This window comes from Mus caroli, chromosome 5 (genome assembly GCF_900094665.2).
Source record: "Mus caroli chromosome 5, CAROLI_EIJ_v1.1, whole genome shotgun sequence".
Taxonomy (NCBI): Eukaryota; Metazoa; Chordata; class Mammalia; order Rodentia; family Muridae; genus Mus; species Mus caroli.
The window spans coordinates 11,578,769-11,603,297 of record NC_034574.1 but is presented as its reverse complement, the minus strand read 5'-3'; the positions used below and the strand labels follow the sequence as shown (position 1 = coordinate 11,603,297).

General features: G+C 38.6%; 1 protein-coding gene across 4 annotated transcripts in view; it reads right to left on the bottom strand.

Annotated features, from left to right (window-relative positions):
• Cacna2d1 (calcium voltage-gated channel auxiliary subunit alpha2delta 1) overlaps window positions 1-24,529 on the bottom strand; it is a 419,594-nt gene that overhangs the window by 60,300 nt on the left and 334,765 nt on the right. For all 4 annotated transcript variants that reach the window (XM_021163867.1, XM_021163869.1, XM_021163868.1 and 1 more), the window contains exons 11-12: window positions 11,667-11,825; window positions 8,748-8,852 (exon numbers count right to left, since the gene is read on the bottom strand). In XM_021163867.1, coding sequence (XP_021019526.1) covers window positions 8,748-8,852; window positions 11,667-11,825 — 264 coding nt within the window. The remainder of the gene's footprint in view (window positions 1-8,747; window positions 8,853-11,666; window positions 11,826-24,529) is intronic.

The following is a 24,529-nucleotide window of genomic DNA, read 5'->3' as shown; positions in this document are numbered from 1 at the left end:
GAAACAAACAGTACTTCAGTTTCTTCACATTTTCAACTCGGTCACTTATGGGGCTGTCCATATATTTCAAAATGTTGCTACTTAGTCAGTTGATTTAATTCTAAGGGAAATATTTTTATAAGGCTGAACACCCTAAGTAATAATGCAGTTTAAATCGTGTACCCTAAGGAATGTGCACCTAGACATGTCCTTCATAATGTTAGAAGGCATGGCTCACAGATTCAATTAAAGCACAGCTGTCTCTAGTTCTTGTTACCACAACACAATTATGGTAAAATACTTTCCATAAGATATCGCTCAGTGTAAGTGAATTATATTTCTAATAACAGGGGGACTATACTTACAGCCACACTGCGTGATTATTTTGACTGATGTTATCATTTAAGCAGTGCAAATAAACATCTAACTTTCTTTTTTAAAAAGGAAGAGCAAAGTGATTGTTTGCCTTATTTGTTTCACTAGTGGCAAGTTCACCTGACTTCCACGCAGGGCTCCTGGCTCAGAACCAGGGACTTAGGGATCAGGGTGTGGAAGAGCGCGTTCTGTCACAGTTGGTCATTTTAAAGCACTCTGAGCTCCTCTTTACCTCACTTTTCTTTGTTTAATCTAGGGCTTGCTGACTTGAATGGAAGCTGCATTAATAGTTGCATCATTGCATATTATAAATATTAAGTTTCTGCAACTTCTTTTTCAATTGTTTTTCCAGCTGCAGAAATGCACAATAGTGCCATGTTTTTCCAGAATATTTTCAATGGTAACTAAAATGTCGAGAATTACAAATTCAACTTCTGAGTAATTTATGAGGCTGGCTTATCACTATGATATTTATAAAATCTATTATACCCAAGATGTTTATTTTATTTTACTTAATTTAATGGAGACAATGCACAATATATGTATACCAACCGTATAACAACACAATCATCTTATCATTTTTAAAATTACATACTTAAGTGAGAAAAATTTTGTCACTCAAAACTTAGTTTGTGACACATGCTTCACATTACAATGAAACATCAATATAAAGGTTATTGCATTCTGAGGCCAAACTATTTCCCATAAGATAGTGTTCAGTGCAAAATCATTGCAGTATTTGTCTTTTTAAATATACTTTCCATAATTATGTCAGGAGAATTCTGATTTTATGAATGTTAAACTTGACACATTATAGCACCCAATGGTAACAATGGTGATCTTGGTGCCGCACTGGTTCTATTCAGAATTTTAGGCTTCATCCATGCCTTCCTATACTGCAGTGCTGCCACCCAGTGGCGCCGTCTAGGAACTAACTCTGAAATCTGGAGCAGCCCGAACTGAGTGTACAGCTTTAGGTTTTCTACGTTTTCTTGAGATAATAATTACAACATTCCCCCCTTCTTGTTTTTCCCTCCAAACCATCCCATATACCCCAGTTCTACTCATTTGAAATTCATGGCTTCTTTTTAAATACATGCATATATTCCTATAGTGAAATATAGGCATGTGTGTATATATGTACATACATATATTCCTATATATAACCTGCTAAGTCAGTATAATGTTACTTGCATGTATGGTTTCTGCATCTTAAATTCATGATTCTTGAGAAATGAAGTGACAATGCAAACTTCAAGGCAAATAAGGCCTGTATATATCCCAGTTATTACTAGTGTGTATTGCACAAACTATATAAAAACAAATACAGGTACACACACACACACAAACAAATTGAACTTCTGAATATGTAGTCAGGAGTTAATGGCTTTGTCTGAACCCGCAGGCAAATTCACCACATTCTACTGTGCCTATACTGTGTCAGGCCAGCTTTTGTGCAGGGTAAGTTCTTTGCCTCATGCTAGGAGAACATTTATAATCATATGGTCAATCTATGTAATTAGCAGATGCACAGTGGGAAATTTCAAAGTGAAACCTACTGAGAAAATCAGTTAAATATTCCTCAACCAGTGTTACCCAAATGTACCTTATTGGGCCATACTGCAGACCTAGAGAGTCATAAATGGCTTCACAGAGATTTGTCATGTTGGAGCCCAAAAATGATCTGAGAAAATGACATGGAATAAAAAATCCAGGTTAAATACCAGTTCTGAGTTTGTAACACCTTAACATCTATTGTAGTGTTTTCATATAAGTGACCAGATTTGTTATATTAAGAAAGAGTGCAAAGTTGAGTGCCTTCTGCTCTCCAGAGGGACTGAACACCAGGCTTGCTGTTATTTTTCATATACGTCAGTTTAGCAAACTGTGTGAAGAATGGAGTTAAATGACACCAGTTTGCATCATATGTTTTGTAAGTTGGGCCTTTTCTAGGTCCAAATTTCTAGGCTAAATTAATATCATTATTTTTCATTGCATAGAATCTTTCTAGTTTAATAAGAACTTTGAGCAAACAGAAGAATCTTTCATGTATTTGCACCATTATGACTCAGACATAGGTAGTAAGCAAAGGAGTATCAGTGTAAGGAACACAATAAGATGAAACAAGCGGAAACTGGGCTGTACTATTTGTAAATGTATTTATTTTACTCTCCGTTGTTTAGAAATCTATGCCTTTGGGAAGGTGGCCTGCCTTAGCTACTCAAGTTGTTTGCATTCCCCAGGAACCATCCTGGGAAGTGAAGCCCCTGGAACTCATGGACTGGTAGTAAAGGAGACTTGACATCACAAATTTTTCCTCTGCTTTCCACACATATGTTGTATGCCATGATTCACAGGTCAGCCCGCCATATGTGAACTTATATGATAAAAAGAAATCTAAATTTAAAATTATATTTCTTTGAACAGAATATTATAATTCCAATAATTCATAGTTGATTGCAAACTTAGAATACTAGATTCAAAAAAACAGCAAATTTAGCTTTTTAAATATGATGAGCTCAGTGGTATAGTGTTTACCCGGCATGTAAGAGACCTTGGGTTCAATCTTGAGTACTGTGAAAAATAGATAAATATATGCTAAAGTATATTCCACTACTTCATAATTTTATTCCAAAGTTCTCATTTTTGCTAAAAGATTTTGTACAATTTTCTGCCTTGTTTGTTGAAATCTAAAATACTTTTCTTCAATTAAGAGTTCTCTAAATCTACAGGGTCAGCTTTGTAACACCACATGAATTTGTTTCCCAGCAGAACCCAGTTACTGGAAACTGTCACCTCAACAATTATCAGTTACCCAGAGTTCAAGTTTAATTTACAATAGGCAAGTCTCCAAAGAATAATGGGAATGAGTCTATGAAGAAAGCAAGCCAGTAAAACTAAAATAAAAACCTTGAGCTAGTCATACATTTGAGAAAAGTGATGTCAGAGATGGGTTTTACAAGTCCACTCTGGGAACTGACATTTGGGATTAGGCCTATCAAAATACTAGACTGGACTGAAAACCTTTAGGAAAATATTCTACAGTGGTTTCCACAAGTCATACACATATTTAAATATAGAGCCTTTAAACAGCCCACATGTCTAGTTCTATAACATGAGACAATAAATAAAAGTCCAAATTCATGTTCACAGTTAATTTATTTCCTAAAACCCCAGGATCTGAAAGGTATTTGTAGCCTGCACAGCTCTGATGATGTATCTTGACTACAGCTTCACTACAGATGTAAGGAGCATCCCTTCTGATGGTGATGTCAGGTTGTCTGTGTAGGAGGGAGTGTCCAGTGTGGGCAAGTGGTTAGCCTCAAGGCTGGCTAGAGGAAAGGCACTGACAGATGTCCAGCCAGGAGCAGTCTGTCTGAGCCTGTCCAATTTAGACTTTAAGAATTTGAGTTCTTGACTCTTATTACTTATCTGACTTTCGACAAATTTTTTGATGTCTCTTATTTTGGCTTTCGCGTTTCAACAATGTGGCAACAAAGATAGTGGTGATGCCACTTTGATCCTTTGAGTATTCCAACTATGAATAAGAAACTAAATGTAAAGTCTTTATAACATATAAAAATCATAACCTGTGTAAGGCTGACCTGTAGTACTAAAGATGGTGATGGCTGCACCATTAGCTTAGAGCATGGTAGACAGAGAGTCTAACAATTCACTTTCTGTATCAGGTCATGAGCCTTTCCTGTATCAGGAACCTGAAATGGCTAAAAATAACACCTTTCTAGAGGAGCAGGTTTGGACATCTATTTAGTCTACACAGCAGCAGACTTTAATGCTAAGGAGCTAATGCCATCTATATGCTGTGTGTCTACATATGTTCAACCCACTTTAGTTCCAAAGATCTAAGAGGAACAACACTATAACTCATGCCTGCTGAATCTGACCAAGTCATTAACATAAAGTAATTGCTTAAAAAGGAAAACAACATGTGAGTGTCATAAAGCTTTTACATGCACCGTCTTAAAAATAGGATAATGTTTCTCTTATGTATCTTGAGATGTGTGGACAGTGGAGATCCATGCTGTAGGATCATACTGGAGTCCTGCTAACTGCTGTAATGAATCACTTTCATGTTATTGGATTATAAAGAGGACTTTCAGTCCCTCTTTCCCCAGAATACATGTCTTATATTTTATAAAGCAGAATAAAGCTTATGGAACAAGGGATTTCCAAGCAATCTGCAGTCCTGTAAAGATTATCACCAGCTGACTTCAGAATGCAAGATAGAGGGTGATTCTGATCAAATATTCTTCTTGGATAATAAAAAGTCCTTTGCCGTCACTAATGATGAGATGTTAAAAGAACCTTGTGTATTGGACAGATGGGGGTAAAAAGCACCATCAAGACAAATCATATGGACTTCCCTACCTTCAAGGAAGGTACATGAGGGACTGCAAGAACATTTTTACTATAAGTTCCAATCATATGGGAAAATATTATTTGAACAGTCATCGGGTGCAATGGAAACAAACAGAAAGAAGTTCTTTTAACACAGTGCCAAAGGATGCTCAGGTAAACGGACCACTCGAGAGAGGCTGGGCAGAGATCCCTCTGAGAGACAATATATGAAACTGAGTTTAAATCAAAACAAAAGGCAGCCATGGAAACAGGCAAACCAATAGCCTTTCCTAGCAATGTTTCATGCATGAAAGATTCCAGGTTGGCATAATATAATTATAACTAAAGCATAGTTCAAGTGCTCTCTGTATATCTAAAGTTTACATAATATTATATCATGTACTTGGTACTTAAGGTGATAATTTAATGCCTCATGATATATATTTACTTAAAATCTGCAAAATGCACTAAGGTGATATACCTCAAATCTGAACGAAATGTACCTGGAAAGTATTTCATTAGTGTAGAGGATAAACTGTCAATCTTAATTTTATTTTAAGAGAAATAAAAGTGAAGCAAATGGGTTTAGAGACAAAACTATATACACATATCCCAACACACACCTGCATAAAACATTCCACTTAAATTGGGAATTTCTCCATAGAGTACCTCAGGACTGCATTGTTTCAACTGCATCCTGACTCTAGCATAAACCATGCTGGGATTTATAAACAAAGGTATATGGCTCTTATTCAAAAGTTTAACTCTAAGAAATGGTTGAAAGTACAAAAGTATCCAAAAGAAAAGATTTTAGAAGCACAATGTAATTGGTAAATGACATTCAATATTTTAAAGCTAAGCAGCCTTCATTGTTGATGTCTGAACAATTCCTTACAAAGGCTCTAATTTTGTCTGATGGAGGAGGGTACAAAGAAAGTAGAGAATAAAATAGTCTTGTAAAATTTCCTCCTGTCAATTAAACAAAGTCAGTTTTTACTGTAAACCTCAATGCACCTTCAGTCATTTGTGGCTTAGTGTAGACTTTTGCAGACAATGGAGACTGCCTCTCTACTTGGTAGGATAGGAAAGAGTTCATCATATCGAAAAGTAAACCCTAAAAAGTTTTATAAGAATGGATGTTATTAAGTGATTCTGACATTAGCTGAACACTCCTTAGTTTGAAAATTATTTCACACTCACATTTTATTTTTTTGCTTGGTACTTTGAAATGTTCATTATAATAATTTTACTTGCCTACTTTTTAAAATTAAATTCTGAAAATTAAGTGAAGTTGGAGAGAGTCACTTTTCACTTAGAGGGGAAGTGTGCACTGCTAACGAAGCAATCGTTGCCATCCTACAGAAAAGCAAATATGTTTGAGTTTACTAGTCCTGGGAATTATCTTTCAACTGTAAGTCTGCTTTGCCTTTCCTTTATCATTTGTGTGTTCTCGTTGATGGAGCTCATTTTAGTTTTGGCACCATTTTTAAGGAGGCTTCATACACATGGGTGAGCCCTAAGGAATGTCCCTGCTTCAGGTAAAGATTAGAAAGTGAGTGTGTTTTAATTTGGAACAGCTGTTGCAGGAGATTAACATGGATTCAGTTTTAAATCTCTGCCTATCTCTAATCAGGTAGATTGATTCCCAAGAGTAGTGCATTCCAGAAAAAGAACCCAAACATTTTGTTCTAATTCTCAAAGTTTTTGGCTTCATTAAAGTGTGCTGTGTATCCACAGGCTAATTCATGAGCTGCCCAGACATCTTATCACACCTACCTGGACTGAGTCTTCTAGATGGAAACTGAATGCATATAAAACATTCACTGAGCATGTGCACACCACAGTTCTTGGAGGGAAAAGTGCAAGAAAGATAGCAATTTTCAGAGATATTTTTTAAAAGTCACAATTTTTAAAGATCTGATTACTTTTATATGTTTAAGTTATTTTATATTGTAGTGGTTAAAAATATCCTGTATGTGATATACCCTCATATATTTTTAAGGAGACACATACAAGCTCATGTTTAGGTAGTCCAGTTAGTGAGATTTTATGGGTGTAGATTCTGACATTACTTTTGTTTGTTTGTTTGGTTTGTTTTTGTTTGTTTTTTGTTTGTTTTTGTTTTTTTATTTTTTTCGAGACAGGGTTTCTCTGTGTAGCCCTGGCTGTCCTGGAACTCACTTTGTAGACCAGGCTGGCCTTGAACTCAGAAATCCGACTGCCTCTGCCTCCCAAGTGCTGGGATTAAAGGCGTGCGCCACCACCGCCCGCCTAGCTTCTGACATTACTTCAAGGCACAATCTTACAGCAAGTGTCTTGATCTACTTGTTCTTACAGTCTTTGGGCTCCTATTCCACAAGGTATCCTGAGGGGGTATGATTATATTATAATCTCAAAACACAAAAGAAGTAATAAAAAAGTATCTAAAACAAAGTCATGTTTTTTTTACAGTTACAATGCCATAAGATAGCTCCCTGGAATCATCTTTCAAAACTGAAACTGTGTGTGCACAGACTGAAAATAAGATGTTTATCTGTCCTTCTTTTTCAGTCTCTGGCAACTTCATGATCCTATGAACTTGACTGTGCTGATAGCTCATGTATATGGAAACATGATATTCATTTATTTGTATGTGTGTATATGAAGAGTTTATTTCACTGAGAGTGATATCTAAGTTCAACTATGTCACATACTACAGAATTTTCTTTTGTTGAGGATAATTAGCATTTCCTAGCATGTGTGTGGCATGGTTTACTTACCTATTTGCCAACAGATGATTGGCTTGTTCCTATAGCCTACGTTTCGAGTAGTCCTACGATCCATATGAATTTCATATGTGAGCCCTTACATCTGTCTTCATCAACTCTCCTCCCTCCAAGCCTTCCTGTCTGTGTGGGCACCCATTCCGTCTAAAACTCATGGGTTCAAATCCATTCATTATAATTGACACATGCATACATTTATAAATACAAACAGCTGACTAAATTTGATCTTGCTCTTTCTTTGTGATTAGTGTTGACCTCTTGGGGTAGGTTAACCTCTCCAGGGTTCATACCTGGAGTGACAAGACTGATTCTCCCTCTCTGCAACCATCAATTGCCACATGGTAAACTTTTTTAAATATATGCAAAAATGTGTGTATATGTCTCAAATACCTTTACACCATTCATTAGAGCTACTGCTGAGCCACATTTTCCCCAAAAGTAAAACTGTCCATCAGAAAGAAAACAAAAGCCAGGCAAGGTCACACACACCTGCAGCAGCAGCTTTCTGGAGGCTGCGGAGGGATGTAGTCTTCATTAGGATACATTTATAAATATTTAAAGCACAAGATAGACATTGTATCTTCCCCATGACTTTTAAGATAATCATTTCGAATTTTAGGAAAACCGGTTGAAAATCAGTAAGAAAACAGATAAGGACTCTCAATAAGACTCGTGGGGGAGCAGTTTTAGTCTATGAGCTTGTAGTGATACAGTAATACTCTTTCTACAGCATGGCCCTGTAACTGCCCTGCATTGCCCACCAAGTGCTGCAAACCTGAAAAGGAACATAGTCCGAATGTAAAACACTCACATTCATTTTCTCCATGGCTTTTGGGATACAGCCTTCTTGAAATTGTTATAACAATTATCTTAACATTTATCTTAAGCCATCCATGGAACTCATTTTCAAGCAGGCTGCATGTTTTGCAGTTGTAAATTATTTTCACATTAAAAAAAAATCACTGCAGATATTTCTTGGTACATTTAGAATTCGAATCTTCCTATCAGCTTCAATGATTAGGAGACATCTCTCACACTCTTATTTCTCTCTTTTGATAATGTAAGAATCAAATGGAACGTATAAATCTACAATATATGACTAATGTATTTGTAACTTTGTGCTTGGTTGCCTGAAAAAAAGTCTTTTTCCATCAGTAATACAATTTTATAACTGAAAGTAACATTTTGGAGAAAAAAAGTTCTCCTTACCACCACCTTTCTGAAAATTACCTACATATTAAAGTTAAAATATTAGAAAAGAACACTCACTTTTTTGTCTTTATTGTATTTGGCAAATATCTCCTGGGCTCTCTCTTCTCCTCCATCCGTGAATAACATGATAATCTTATTGCAATTAGCTCTGGAAACATTATACTATTTAAAAAATATGAATATATGTAAATTATTCAGAACACAACTTAGGAAAAGAAAACAGATATGAAAAAACATGCACATATTATGCCCAATAAATAAAATGTCTGCTCAGTGGAATGTTCTAAAACTAGGTTTGATGATCAGGCAAGGGTAGCCTTTACTACTTAGCTACCCAAAGATCTTACCACCTCCTTTCTTTTAAACCTTCTTCCATCAAATGTAACTCCATCAGTGACATCTTCCCAGACCACTCTGTTTTAAACTATAATATGCTCCAGATTATATTTTCTTTATAATACCTTTATTTTAAATTTGGTAACCCTCCGCATTTTGTTTGTTTAGTGCTAGTTTTTCCATAGGACACAAGCCCCGTACACGTAAGGGCCTCTAGACATTGTCTGCCTCATAATGATAACTGTTTAGTGACTTATTAGTGTTTGGTCTTTGTATGAGTAAATGTTTCTTCTACCTGCTTTTATAATTTTATAGCAGAAGCAACAAATAACATTAACCTGACTTACACTTTGCGTATTAACTTTTCAGTCCATTTCCAGACAACCCTTTTCTCTGTTCTTCCCTCCTGAGTCATTCGCCTTACATTTCGGAGATGACAGAATTCCTGAGACGATTCCTGGTCACTTCACACAGTGTTCCTCTGGGCTCCATACTGCTGTGACCTACTCCCTGAGCATCCTCCCCCATCTCTGTCCTCTCTTGACCTGCCACACAGATTCTAATCCTGCAAGACTCAATTCCAGCAATAAATCGTCTTAACCTTTAAGGTCTTGCAAAAAACTGAGCATAAGATAATGAATTAGCATCAAAGGACCATTAAAACGAACAATTAACTTAGCAAGTTGGACTTCTTGGAGATATCAAATTATAATCTTAGCTTTTCTGCTGTTATGGAATGTGTTTGCTTAAATGATGAAAAAAATGAACTGCACTAACTTCTGAATGCTCAGCTTCTTTGAAAACGTCAACCTTTTTGCTTAAGCCTATCTAAAAGAAGTATAATATGAGCCTACCGTGTAATTTAAAATTTTCTAAAGGCCCACTAAAGCAGAGTAATAAGTTAATTCTAAACATGGAGTTCATTTAAATTAACCATTCAAAGTGTTACCACTTAAACATGAAATCACTATAAAATTGGTGAGAAAATATATATTATGTTCTTCTACCAATGACCTCAGACATCACAGTGAAATTTGATACAATTCACGTGGGCAGGCAATCGGATAAAGTCCTGGAGCAGCTCCTGGAATTGAGATCTCCAGCCTCGGCCTTTAAATGAGCAATTATCTTTTAATATCAACAATCCTTTGTAGTGCTCTAGTCTACCACAGGCCGGTACTCTCGATTTTCAAGGAAGATAAAGCCCATCTTTTTGGGACAAAAATTAATGAAGACATTTTCCTATATTGGTAACAAGCTCCTGCTTGACATTACCCCAGCACATTGACAAGCCCATGAAAACACTGGCAGCAAAAGCTTCCAGTAAAGCTACAGTAACCCAAGCATCGACTAACAAACACACGCACCTGCCACCTCTACCATTGACTAACACACACACCTGCCACCTCTACCACTGACTAACACACACCTGCCACCTCTACCACTGACACACACACACCTGCCACCTCTACCATTGACTAACACACACACCTTCCACCTCTACCACTGACACACACACACACACACACACACACCTGCCACCTCTACCACTGACACACACACATGCACCTGCCACCTCTACCACTGACACACACACACACTTGCCACCTCTACCACTGACACACACACACACACCTGCCACCTCTACCACTGACTAACACACACACCTGCCACCTCTACCACTGACACACACACACACCTGCCACCTCTACCACTGACACACACACACACACCTGCCACCTCTACCACTGACACACACACACACCTGCCACCTCTACCACTGACACACACACACACACACCTGCCACCTCTACCACTGACACACACACACACACACACACCTGTCACCTCTACCACTGACACACACACACATACCTGTCACCTCTACCACTGACACACACACACACACACACCTGCCACCTCTACCATTGACTAACACACACCTGCCATCTCTACCACTGACTAACACATACCTGCCATCTCTACCACTGACACACACACACACACACCTGTCACCTCTACCACTGACACACACACACACACACACACACCTGCCACCTCTACCATTGACTAACACACACAACCTGCCATCTCTACCACTGACACACACACACCTGCCACCTCTACCATTGACTAACACACACACCTGCCACCTCTACCACTGACACACACATACCTGCCACCTCTACCATTGACTAACACACACACTTGCCACCTCTACCAGTGACACACACACACACACACACACACACACTTGCCATCTCTACCATTGACTAACACACACACCTGCCACCTCTACCATTGCTTAACACACACACCTGCCACCTCTACCATTGCTTAACACACACACACACCTGCCACCTCTACCATTGCTTAACACACACACCTGCCACCTCTACCACTGACACACACACACACACCTGCCACCTCTACCATTGACTAACACACACACCTGTCACCTCTACCACTGACACACACACACTTGCCACCTCTACCATTGACTAACACCCACACCTGCCACCTCTACCATGGCTCGCTGAACAGTGAAACATAACCTGTCCGCAAATTTCAATGGTGGGCAGTCATTTTTATAAGAATGTCTAAGAAACAGACAAAATAAAATTACCTATTGATACTTACATTAAGTAGCTGTTCGAAGGCAAAGCTAAAGCCTTTCTTGTAATCTGTGATCCCCTTTGCTGTAATGTTATTCACGGCATCTTTCAACACCTTCTTATTTCTTACGTTTGCTTGAACCAGGTGCTGGAAACAGCTTACATCCTGAGCGTTGCTGTTAAACTGCAATGAGTAAAAAGAAAAAAGAAAAATGAACACTGAAACCAGCTGCACAATTTTCACTAAATGTCAACTGCATGCATCGCAAGCCAGTTGCACTGTTTCCCCTTTGAAAAGAAAAATAAACTCCTAAGTAACAAAGGCGTGCTATGGACCAAGTGGTGGACTTTTCCTACTATAGGCATTCTGCTCTCTAAACCCAATAAATAATTTGGGGATTTGATTTGTAAGAGAGCCTTTCTGGTGTTCACATATTCAGAATCAAGAAATGATATGCTTGCTCAGGATACAGAGAGAAAGTCAGAAAATTTTAACTGTTACTCACCAGAAAGGGCTCGTAAGGGACAATATGAACAGATGCGGTTTTGAAATTACACAGTCTTTCATTGCGAACTAAACACAGGAGATCCTCTAAGAGAACTGAGAGCAGAGAAAGCCTTTTAGGACTAGTACCCCTCAGAGATCACACAAATCGGGTGCTGGAGAATCAGGAAGGCAAAATGGACAAGCAAACCATTATAAGTATGGATGGGTGTTGAGCATAAAAAGCCCTGGTCCATGGATGCTTGTCTAGAACGGAGTAACGTTATCAACAGGGGGTGTTCTCTAACTCTATGGGTAGGTTACAAATGGTTATACATTATAGAAATAAATAACTATAGAATGCTTTTCTCATTCTAACCATAATCATAAGATGCACATCAGTGCGATGTTCATCTGTCAAGGAAACATTTCATAGCAATTAAGAATCACAACACAAAACCATGCATTCGGGCATAAAGCAAATTTCACACATACAAAGCCACACATATACCTTATATTTGTAAACAAATGCTTATAAAGTGTTTACTATGAGCTAAAAATAGAAACGACTTCTTCTTTGCAAATGTCCTACAAGTCAGGCATTTGCGTTGTTCTCTTGTGATCCTTGAGGAAACTCGCCTGCAGATTTTAGATAACTTATCTTTAAAATGTGCAGAGTGTGGGAGGCCTTGGGAAACTCAGCCCTTTCTGGGATGTCTCCAACCAATCCCTCCATTCAGGGTTCAGGGATTCAGAAAGAGTGAAAGAGCCAGAGGCAACAGAAAGCACAAAGAAATAAGACCTTCTAGACAGCAAGACCAACCTACCAATGTATTCAGAGTCTGTGACAGCATATATAGAGCCTACATGGGCCTGTACAAGATGAGGTCCTGAAGGTAAAAGGGGAGTGGACACATAGTCTCATCTTGAACACAGAAGCTATCTCTGATCCACAGCCAGTCCCAAATGAAAAAGAAAGTTTTAACCAAGGGAGTCTCACTGGGAAGACAAACTAAGGGTAGGCCACATGGCTAAAAATAGATAGCCAACACAAAGCAAACAGCAGCATCTTTGGAGTTTGTCTTATAATGTTATGTATGTCAGGCTATGCATTATTTATTATTATTATTATTATTTTATGGCTTCTGGTCTTGTGTTTTTATGGGATCCCTGTCTGCATGAGTGTGTGTGTGAGTCTCTGTGCCCGTAATGTGTTTCTCTGGCTCTTATTCTTTTACGTTTTGTCCTCTTTAAATTGTTTGTTTTTACTTTAATTTATCTTTATTATTCCTAAGAGGCTGGTTTATTTTCTAATGAGAGATAGACAGAGGGTAGATCTGGATGAGTTGGGACAAGGGAAGGAATTAGGAGGCACTGGGGGTAATAATCATAATATACTGTATGAAAAAAAATCTACTTTCAGATAACTTGTGCCTGGACACCTAACTAGTAGGTGGTGAGAATCAGCACTCAAGCTGACTGTTCCTTCAATAATCCCAAACTGCTTCTCAATATCTATGATTAATAGCGCCTCGCTCACTGAAGCACAGAATATCATGTTCTGAGACTCAACGCTGCAAAAAGAGTTTTTAATTTGGAAAGTGAACGGCGGAAGAAATTCTCTTGAGAAATGACATTTCTGTGGGGCATACATTTCAAAGAAACGTTAGTGACGAGCATGGAAAAGAATATCCCGGGCACACAGAACATGTGTGGAGTTCTGGATTTGGACCACGGGGAGCAAGTGGTTCAGGGGCTTGAAGAAGAGTTTAGCTTTGCAGTACATGAGGATCGATCGATGACACCAGGTCAGAGGAGCAGCTAGGGCTGGATCATATGGCATCTTAGATATACAGCAGGAAGCAGGAATTCACTGTGTCAGGTGTTAAGTAGGTGCAATGCTTTATGCCCAATGCAGAATAATTTCTGTAGTATTTGAGAGGCCATCTGCCCACTCTTGGGAAATGGAACTGAAGAATAAGGGCTCAGAGGCTGCTGAAGTCACCTGGTTGACAGTCCTTATGTTATTTAGGGGAATGGTTAGAAGTGGACGGCCTTGGAACAGTCTGCAGGATATCTGCTAGAGGACAAGTCAGGAACTGGGGAGAAACCAAGGTTCATATTAAGGTGAGACTTCAGCAGTTTAAGACACAGAACTGGGGATGCCAAGATCTGATACCATCTAAAGCTGGAGGCATGAAAGTCTTCCTGGCTAAAGATTAAAAGGGAAAAAAGAAAGAAAGAAAAAGGCTTCACCACAGAAACTTGGCCTACATTCATATGAATAACAGTGGGCTAGAGCAGGAATTCCCCAGAATCCTAACATTCTGTTCCCATAGAGACAGAGGGGGTAGGTACTTCTCAAGAGTGAAGAAGGAGGCAAATGAGGGAGAAGTGGGAAGGAAGGGAGGGAGGGAGGGAGATACGTAGGTAGGTAGGTAGGTAGGTCAATAGGTAGGAAGGAAGGAAGGAAGGAAGGAAGGAAGGAAGGAAGGAAGGAAGGAAGGAAGGAAGGAAGGAAGGAAGGAAGGAAGGAAGGAAGGAAGGAAGGAAGGAAGGAAGGAAGGAAGGAAGGAAGGAAAGAAGGAAGGAAGGAAGGAAGGAAGGAAGGAAAATTGTGAGGAGCACGTGTACACATACAGGGTCTGGAAAGAGCCCACTGGTCATCTCAGCAGAGGCAGCTCCAGAGAGAAGGCATCAGAGTGTTTAGGGCAAATCTTCACCATGCCTTGGTGGGGAACAGAGCAGCAAAACAGGGCAGCAGACATGGCTGCTCTAGGAATCATCCCAGTGTCATGGAGGCTTAAGGAGACTGAGTGAAGAGAGAAAAGAAAGAAAAAAGATGGCAGAAAATAGAAAGGAAACAAGCACAAAGCCTGGGAAGATGGAGGTATGGCCACATGGAATCCTGAGGAAAGTGGGGAGGGGGGAGCTGGGGAAGATGGAGGTATGGCCACAAGGAATCCTGAGGAATGTGTGTGTGTGTGTGTGGGGGGGAGGGTTGGCTTCTTTACTCTGGGAGGCAGAAAGGAGCAGGGGCAGGGGCAGGCTGCAGCAGCTCAGGCCTGCAGAGAGAGAGGCACCTTGCTACCAGAGCCTAAGCTCTCTTAAGGAACATAGAAAATAGAGCTGAGACAGGAAGTCAAATGTCCCAGGAACATTTGATAAGTAATCCACATGGGTCCTTTTTTGTATTTTGAAGAGTGCTTTCAGGTATGTCAGATGGATGATAATAAACTTTCAATATATTTGTTTACTGTTTTTTATAAACTCAAATGTCGAAAAGAATTATCTTCAGTCTATAGGACCCAGGCCATGACAGTACCTATCCCATAAAAATAGAGACTCTTCTCTGATATGATACAGCCATAGCCTAGGATTTCCATTATGAAAACAAGAGAACATAAGAAGTCTTGTATTAGTGACCAAGCCAAAAATAGTTTATTAATATATCACTACTAAATATCTGAGCTAAAAAAATTAAATATAGTTCCAAGAATTACTATTAATTGATTTACTTAAATTATAAATCATCATAAAAATGCAAGCTACACAGACAATGATTATAGGATTATGAATTGCCCAAGTCTTCCTTTGGCCTTGACCCACTTCTAAGCAAAGAAGTGAAGTGTCTCATTAAGTCAGTTTCATACAAGTCAAATGAATGTAAATTCAATTCATTAAGTGCAAATTCAGTGGTGTATATAGAAATCTTACAACTGCTCATAATAAAACTCATAACAAAACTCATAAATAATGCAGATAAAAGAATTACTTGCAATATATAATTCCCTATAGCAAAGCTTATTGTCCTGGGAAAGCAATGACAAATTTTAAGGAGTCTAAGTTGGATAGGAGTATGTTCTAGACATCAGACTTATATGTTTTTACTCTGTATGTGTGTGTGTGCATGTATGTATGTATGAATGGATATATTTATATATATTCTTATTTTTAAAAACCTTAAATAGCAACCTCTTGTAAGAAATACTCAGATATTAATTTAAAACTGAATATTAAAATCTTAGAGCAAACCTATGATACTATATAACATTATAAACTTTGGAACTTTGGTGACTGAAAAGATACTTTTAAGGACAATGGTTTTATCTATTAAGAGAATATTTTTCATTAATTTATGCATATTTATTTACCATCTCGATTGTAGCCTCCCTCCCCTTCTTCCTTCTCCCTGGCACATCAAGTCTCACCATTTTACCCCACTGAGACCAGACAAGGCAGCCCTGCTAGGGGAAAGAGGTATAATGGCAGGTGACAGAGTCGGAGACAGCCTCCTGCCCCAATTGTTAGGGGACTCACAAGAAGATGGATCTCTACATCTGCTATGTATGTACAGAGGCCAAGGTCCAGCCCAGGCATGCTCTTTGGTTGATGTTTCAGTCTCTGAACCTTCATGGGCCCAGATTAGTTTCTCTGCTGCAGAAAGTTAAGTTCTGTAGGTCTCTGATGATAACCAGCATTCTGCATTCACTTGAGACTGGAAGCCCATGGGTGGAATTGAGTGTGAGCAATGGAAAGTGTTTCAATGAGATCCAGCCGCTCTGCCTCCAGCTCCCCTCCAGTGTACACGCTGCTCTTGGCCCCCAACACGCCTTCCTTTCCTTCTGCATTCAATATTCTTTTCAGAATCCTTTCCTCACAACATTTTGTTTTACGCACTCAGTATTTTTCTCCCTCACAATACTATGAATCATTATAGACTCTTAACATGGCCAAGAGAAATGCACATTTACCACTTCTGTTTCTTTAGTCCTTGGCATTGAAAACTCGCTGAATGGACCCATCAATCTTCTTCATGTTTTACATGTGGGGTTTAAGGAAATTGAAGTTGCTGTGAAATATTCATCGAGTTATTGAGGCCAAGTGTTAAAAGGGGGTGAATGGCCTGCTGGCTCTGCAAACACTTGCTGAACTTCTACGCTGCTAAATATAAAGATACTCTTCAAATAGTTATGATTAAAACACTTAAGTGAGAGTATGTAGAACTCTTATCAGAGTTCAGCCCAACTTAGGTGCTAACCCGCAACAACAACAACATTGAGAAATTATTAGTAAAATAAAAAATACTGTGTACAATACTGAAATCAGACAATATTCCTAATTAGGGACAATGCAGGTGGAAGCAGTAGTTAAGTTACAAGAATAAATTCAAATTTTTAATAAAAAAACCTATATCCCAAACCAAGTGGCCTGCTTTGGAGTTATTCAGCTACAGTTCCAGACATAAATGGGTTGGCTGTTAGAAGCAATAGTTTAGCTATTGAACAATGATTCAAAATCCAAGGAGTCTTGAGTTAAACCCCATTTTGCCTATTACAGTTTTGAGTCTGTGGAGAAACAATATCTTCCATGAAAGAAAGTGTTCAAAACTAAAGGGACACCTGAGCATACAGACTCGCCACTACTCTTTGTGTGAGGTTCCAAGAGGAAGACAGCATCTTCAGGTGCTCTTTCCTTAAATCTCAGGATTTTCAGGTTCTCATTTCCATTCCCATTATCTGAGGGAGGCTTGTGCTCCATACAATGAATTTATTCTTGTAACTTAACTACAATAAATAATAGGTAATGGGCTTACCTATTATTAGCTTACCAGTTGATTAGTTTAAACTAAGGACTTAAACTTATCTTCCTACAATTTTGTAGACAGAAATTATAGTAAAACTGTTGTTATTCAGATAATGGGCACCAGGGGGCGCTGCAGGAAAATAAAAATAAAGAGCACAGACTCCAGCTTTGAAATCTTGGCTATAACTAGCGTTTATGTACTGATTCCTGTAAAAAAAAAATATTTTAAGTTTCACTTTAATTGCCATATAATTTCATAGGAAATCTTAAGCTAAAGTTCATGTCAAAATTTATTTTAAGACACCGAAAAAATAGCCAATAAATGTGGACACAGGTACTCAAGATTGACTTTTAAGTGAAGGATTTCAAGGTATCTCTACTTGGAGTCTGACCACACGTCCCGCTTTTCTCATGGTTCAGATTGGTAATAAAATTAATATTGCACCGGCAACCTGGTTCATGCTGTGAGTTACCTACCAGTATTTTCAATAACACAAGCAGGATTGATATTAGGAGTACACAGATCATAGACATGCTTGGGATGTATTCAGAGGACCTGAGATATGGAATTAGTGAGTCACCAGAATGGAGGGAGAAATTAGGCCAATATCTTGTCTCTCTAATCAGGCCGATGTCTGACTGGTAGTTCTGCCCAGAACCAGTGAGGGTGTTTCTTAAACTGCCCTGGACTTCAGGAACTGAGAGCCATGTTTGCTGTGCTGTGGAAAGCTACCTCTATCTGACCTACCAGGAACTCCCTGGCTGCTGGAGACGACTTGCTTCTGAATCTTCTCTCTCTGTGCTGATGCTTATATTTTCTTGCTGCTATTACAATGCTGTAAGCTGAACCCAGACCTCAGACAAGTGGTCTGTCAGTGACCAATGAGATACATCCCCATTCCTATCAGTTACTTTTAAATTTGAACCTATAGAATTATTGATTTATTATTTTATCAAATTATTTTAATGAAGTAATATACAATTAATGGAGTACTCATTTATAATCTCCAATTATGTTTCATGGGGGATTGATTTAATAAATTTTCTTAGGCTTTAGCCATAGTGCAATTTGTAAGTCTCCATACCATGATGTAACAATCTGTTTTTTCAATAGGAAATTTCTCCTTTAATTAAATATTATATCATGGTCATAATCCATTGTGTCTAAAAGATTTTATTTTAGTTACATTCTTATAACATTACCTTTAACTCATAATTATCTAATGAATTGGTGTTTTACATTAGTAATAAAATGCTTATTTCACATGAATTGGGAATTGAGTGAACCAGGCTGAACATGCGTCACCATGAGCATGCTGGGGTGAGCTTTAGCTGGGCTCGCATTGGACAATTAGGAAAACTGAGCTTATATGAGCTAGAGAGAACACATGCAAAGACACACAACATTATCCACTCCAAAGTCACCTCAGGTCACAGCGCCTAACATCTCTTCAAGGTCTAAATTGTTCTATTTTAACTGAAAACCCGGAAACAACCACAGCACCACAGGAACTTTGTTTCACATCTGTCGTCCTTTTAAAGATTGGAACTATGGTTTATCAGTCAGATTAAAACTGCGTTTCCCTCGTAGTTAGGACAGTTTGTTTTGGAGACAGAGAAAGAGAGAAAGAGAGAGACAGGTGTGGAGCTGCATGAAATGGGAAGCAGGAGGATGTGGGGGAAGCATGACCAGAATATACTGTACTGCAATCAAAATGTTATAAAAGAAAAACTAACACTTTCACCCAAATCCATTTTTATCCCTGGTATAAATATTTATTAATTCCATGTTGCAATTCCTAAGAGGTTACTCAGCTATTTTTCTGGTTTTTGTATAATTTTAACATGGCCCTAGTTTATTCTCTTTCTTGTGGGTCACAGTGTAGAGGAGGGATTCTACTACATGGATCGATCGTCTCCCCTACCATGGCACTTGATTGGTCAGGGCCTGAAACTGACAGTGCCTGCCAGCTTGATGTATTCCTGGCCTATTGTATTGAACAGAAACACACTAATAGAGAATTTCTACTATTTAGTTTAAAACAGGAAAAGAAGGTTCTGCCCAGGTCCTGAATCTTTTCAGCATGGCAGGTTCTCTTGAATCTACCATCTTCTGTGAACTTTAATTAGGTCCTCTCAAAACAAGGGCTGCACTCAATTACTTAGAAAGCCCCTCAGGAACCCGGCAGCGGTGGTGCACGCCTTTAAACCCAGCACGTGGGAGGAAGAGGCAGGCAGATTTCTGAGTTTGAGGCCAGCCTGGTCTACAGAGTGAGTTCCAGGACAGCCAGGGATACACAGAGAAACCCTGTCTCGAAAAACCAGAAGAAAGAAAGAAAGAAAGGAAAGAAAGAAAGAAAGAAAGGAAGGAAGGAAGGAAGGAAGGAAGGAAGGAAGGAAGGAAGGAAGGAAGAAAGAAAGAAAGGAAGAAAGCGAGCGGGCAAGCCAGCCCTTCAGGTTCTTATATGTGACAGGAAAATATTGTATATAAAAGTATTAATAAACTCTATGTGCATCAAATAAATGGTACCAGAATTGTTTTGTTACAATTATAATGTGAATATAGTAATGATAGTATTAAAATGGGTCTTTGTGTATAAATATGTCGTCATACATCAAAAGTGTTAATAAATATTTTAATTTTAAATCAAATACTCTGACTTATTGCACTCAATCTGTTCACCCTGTTTGAAATGTTTACTGTATTGCTACATATGTACCAAGAATAGTTTGTACTATGTTGTATTTATATTTTAATACTGAAAATATTATGTAGGTTAATAGCACAAATATTATTTTGTTGTAACCCATTCTATTAAAATTATTCAGAATTGTATATTTCAATAATTTTATTTTTATGAGTTTGTAAAAATTGTCATACCATGTATTTTAATCATTTTTATTCCCTCCCCAACTCCTCCTGGGTACAGACTAGTTTTCTTCCCATCCAAATTCATGATTTCATTAAAAACCCAAAGTCATCCAGTAGAATTAGTGTTGCCCATATAACTTCAGGGATATGGTTAGACACTGGATTATAGATAACCTGCATTCCTAAAGAAAAATGACTCTTGGCACCTATCAATTTCCTGTAGCAACTTAGCCTGAGGTGGGACATGGAGCTCACCTCCTCTGTGCTGGAACTGCTTGTGCATGCTATCACAACGTCAAATACATATGTCGATGGCTACTAGGGAAACTTTTAATTCTGTAATTGTCTTCGTTTCCAAGCCTTTGAAGCAGTTGAAACATGCTATTTTTCTCACTGAGACTTCCTTGCTCATTTCTACTCGATGTTTCTATTTTTCTCCCACCTTTTAATTGACTATGGTGTTTTGATTCTACAGCACCTGCCTAACTAGAAGTGTGGACAGTGTTCTTTTGTAATCGCAATTCTTAAGATAAGAATCTCAGTATTATTTTCATTACAAATGTTTTTCTTCTGGCTACTTTGACTACTATTTCTGAAGACAAAAATGTTAATGATGAACCAAACAATGAGCCATCATTCTCTTTGATCTTCCCTCTCTAACTACACAGTGACACACACTTGGTGAGTATGTTCAATATTTCAATAAAATCGGGAGCTGATTACATATGGCTTGTAAAGAAAAAAGCACTCACAGGGTAGTCATGGCTGAGTTTGCTCAAACAACAAATGCAGTGATATACACATGTCACGTGTATCTGTAATGCAGAGATGAGGAAGATCGTAGCCACATGAGGAAACAGATTTAACTCATGTTACTAAAATTTGTTAGAAAGCAGAGAGCTTACGCCATTTATTCAGTACTGCTAAGGCTGACAATAGCTAGTGCCCGACCACAGAGGTCAGTATGTGCTTTGTAACCGTAGCACAAAATAGCGTATTAATTTAAATAAATGTGTGTGTTTGCTCTAGAGTGCAAGAATGTGTGTGTGTGTTGGGGGGAGATAGAGACAGAGAGAAACAGAAAGAGAGACAGAGTGGAAGAAAGACAGAGGGGAAGAGAGAGACACAAAGAGAGACAGAGTGGAAGAGAGAGACAGAGACAGATCATGACTACCATAGTGCAGGTATGGAGGTCAGAGACAAAGCCTGTGAGTTGGTTCTCTCCATCCACTTTCATGTGATTCTGGAGACAGAGCTCAGGCTTGCAAAATGTTTTACCTGTGGAGCCATCCTGAAGTAAGAAGCATGGATTCTGACAGAGGAATAAGCACATAGAAAATAAGCAAAGGACAAATATTTACGACATACCAGCTGGAGGGAAATGGCATACATACGGAAACGTGCAGTGAGGTGGAAGGATGGATGGCGTGGCAGCACACTGCATAGGGATGCTGTCCAGGACATGCTGGTCCAGGAGGCCGAGTGGGAGCATGGAAACAGGTGATGGACTGAGGTGGGGATGTGCAGCTAAGACTTGGAAGCAGTGAGGTGCAAATCCCAGCGAGCAGATTCCAGGTCTAACCCGTACATATCTAAAACATGCATCACAGAGCAGGGCAGACATATTTTCAAACATGATTGACAGCTCCGATGAGCTCTTGTAAGTAGGAGAGAGCCCCTGAGGCCAACAAAACTGACCAATGAGTTAAGAACAGGGCCTGAAGGAGATTGCATTGGGTTGAATTCAGACCTACTGAGGTCACATACATGTTTGAAAGTCAAAAAGCACATTTATGTGTAAGTTAACAAAAACAGCTGGAAAAGTAATTATCAATAAAGCACAGAGTCAGTGCAGGGAAACACATCACAGGGAGAAAAGTCCATTTTGCAATGTACTTGCAAGGATGTGTAAGCATGGGTTAAAAAAGCAACAAGATAATTAAATGATTGTGGGGAATGGAAAATGGCAACTGTTCCATCTGACAGGAAGAGGAAACCTCTGCACAATGTCATCTTGTGACGAAGTAGCTTGCATTTTTAAATTGTAAAGAGGAAAAAACGACAAGCAAAACAACAACAACCACAAAAAGATCCCATGCCTGACTCCTTAACTTTCAAGTTGTTATATTTGTCCAAAATGTCAAAATGATTTTTGCTCCCTTAAGAATTTGCTGACATGGAATTTTTAAAATTTAATAGCCAAAAATAATTCTAGGAGTTCCACTAAAAAAATATGTGTAGTATCCGTTTTTATTTTAAATTCATTTGAATTTTTATTTCGCTAAATAATTAAGAACAAACACTAACTTAAACAAGTGAATAATTTTGCCAGTCTATTGCTCAAGCCAGCCAAAGTCATATTTTTTATACTCAAAATCAAGAGAATAACTCATTTGAAAGAGCTTAACCAATAAGTCCTGAAATGCAGGACTGTTTTTCTAGCAGCCCAGGCTTCCAAATCAATCAATAATAGTCCTATTTTTAATAATATCTCACCTTCAATATCACATTGCTCTGTAGAAAACTGCACATGTAACTAAATCTCCACCCTCCAAAACTTGGTGTGCCATATAATCAATGACAAATCTTTATCCAGTTTGTCAACACCTTCTTATAAACTTACAAAGTAATTATGCTAGCCTCCTCCAACCTTTGAAATTAGATAGCCTTCATTAGTTTGTCTTATTAGACTGGGCCAAACATGTCCCTTTCTTTAGTATTTTCTTCATAGTTTGTACTTTTTTATGGTCATTTTTTTAAGACCACTTTTAAAAGTACCTGTCTGTTTCTGAAAAATACAAGGACAACAGGGAAGAGCTTAGTTGCTTTGGTGACCTTAATTCTACATCCACCCCATATTTGAAATTATCCCTTCTACTTTGGATGTGGAATATCCACCACTTGTGATTAAACACTCAGTCTCCAGCTGCTGTGTGTTTGTAGGATCCTTGAAGAGTGGGGCTTTGCTAGAAGAACTGGGCCACTGGTGACAGGCCTGGCCTTGGTGTCTCTCTCTGCCTCGCCGTCTTCAGGGATAGTATGAGAAATCACTATTCCTGTTGTCAAAGGCTGGGAAGCAGCTTCACTTGTTATGTCTCCTGGCTGTGATGGACTATGTACATCCTTAAACAGTGAGCTTGGATATGTCCTTTAATCCTGTGTTGTTCCTTGTCAGGTATTTGGTCATAGAGAAATGGAAAGTAACTTCAAGTAGCAACCCCAAATGATTACAGAGTAAAAGTTACCAGAAACTACCAGTCCGAACTGAGTTACTAAGATCTTAAAATTCAAACAGTGACTCACATGGGTTCCAGGATGATGTGGAAGTCACAGAATAGATGCTAAATGTAATCCTTGAATAAGTGTGGATGTCCCAACATCCTTGTCCCCAGTGGCTTGGCATCTTATTCATGTACACACAATTATCAGTGATGCAGTCATAACCATTGTGCGGGGGAATTACTTGCAGGACTTGCTAGATATGAGTCTGAGACAGAGCTTAAGATTCTGCATGTCTAACCACTGCCAAACTGAGCTGCCAGGCCAGGCTAACACGGCTGGGCCACAGGCTCCAATTAAGAAACAGGGATATAGAAAACAATCTGCCTGTTCACTGACATAAATGAGCTGTGGGGCAACATAAACTTCTGCTGAAATCTAGATGGATGGGTATTTTATCAGATGTGAAATGAAATTACTAGCTGAGATTTCCTTGCTCACAATCCTCTCTTGGCAGACCACATGTCCTTTATTATATTGAGCTGTGAGCTCAGGTACTGTTTTCAATGGTGTTTTGAATTTTGCAAGGGGGTGATGTTACTTTTACCTTTAAATTACATATACAAAAATAACAAATTATCCTACACCAAATAGAATCTAAAAACAACAAGACGAGAAGATCATGACCTTGCCTGGGACCTATAAGAAATATCTCAGCAGGAAAACT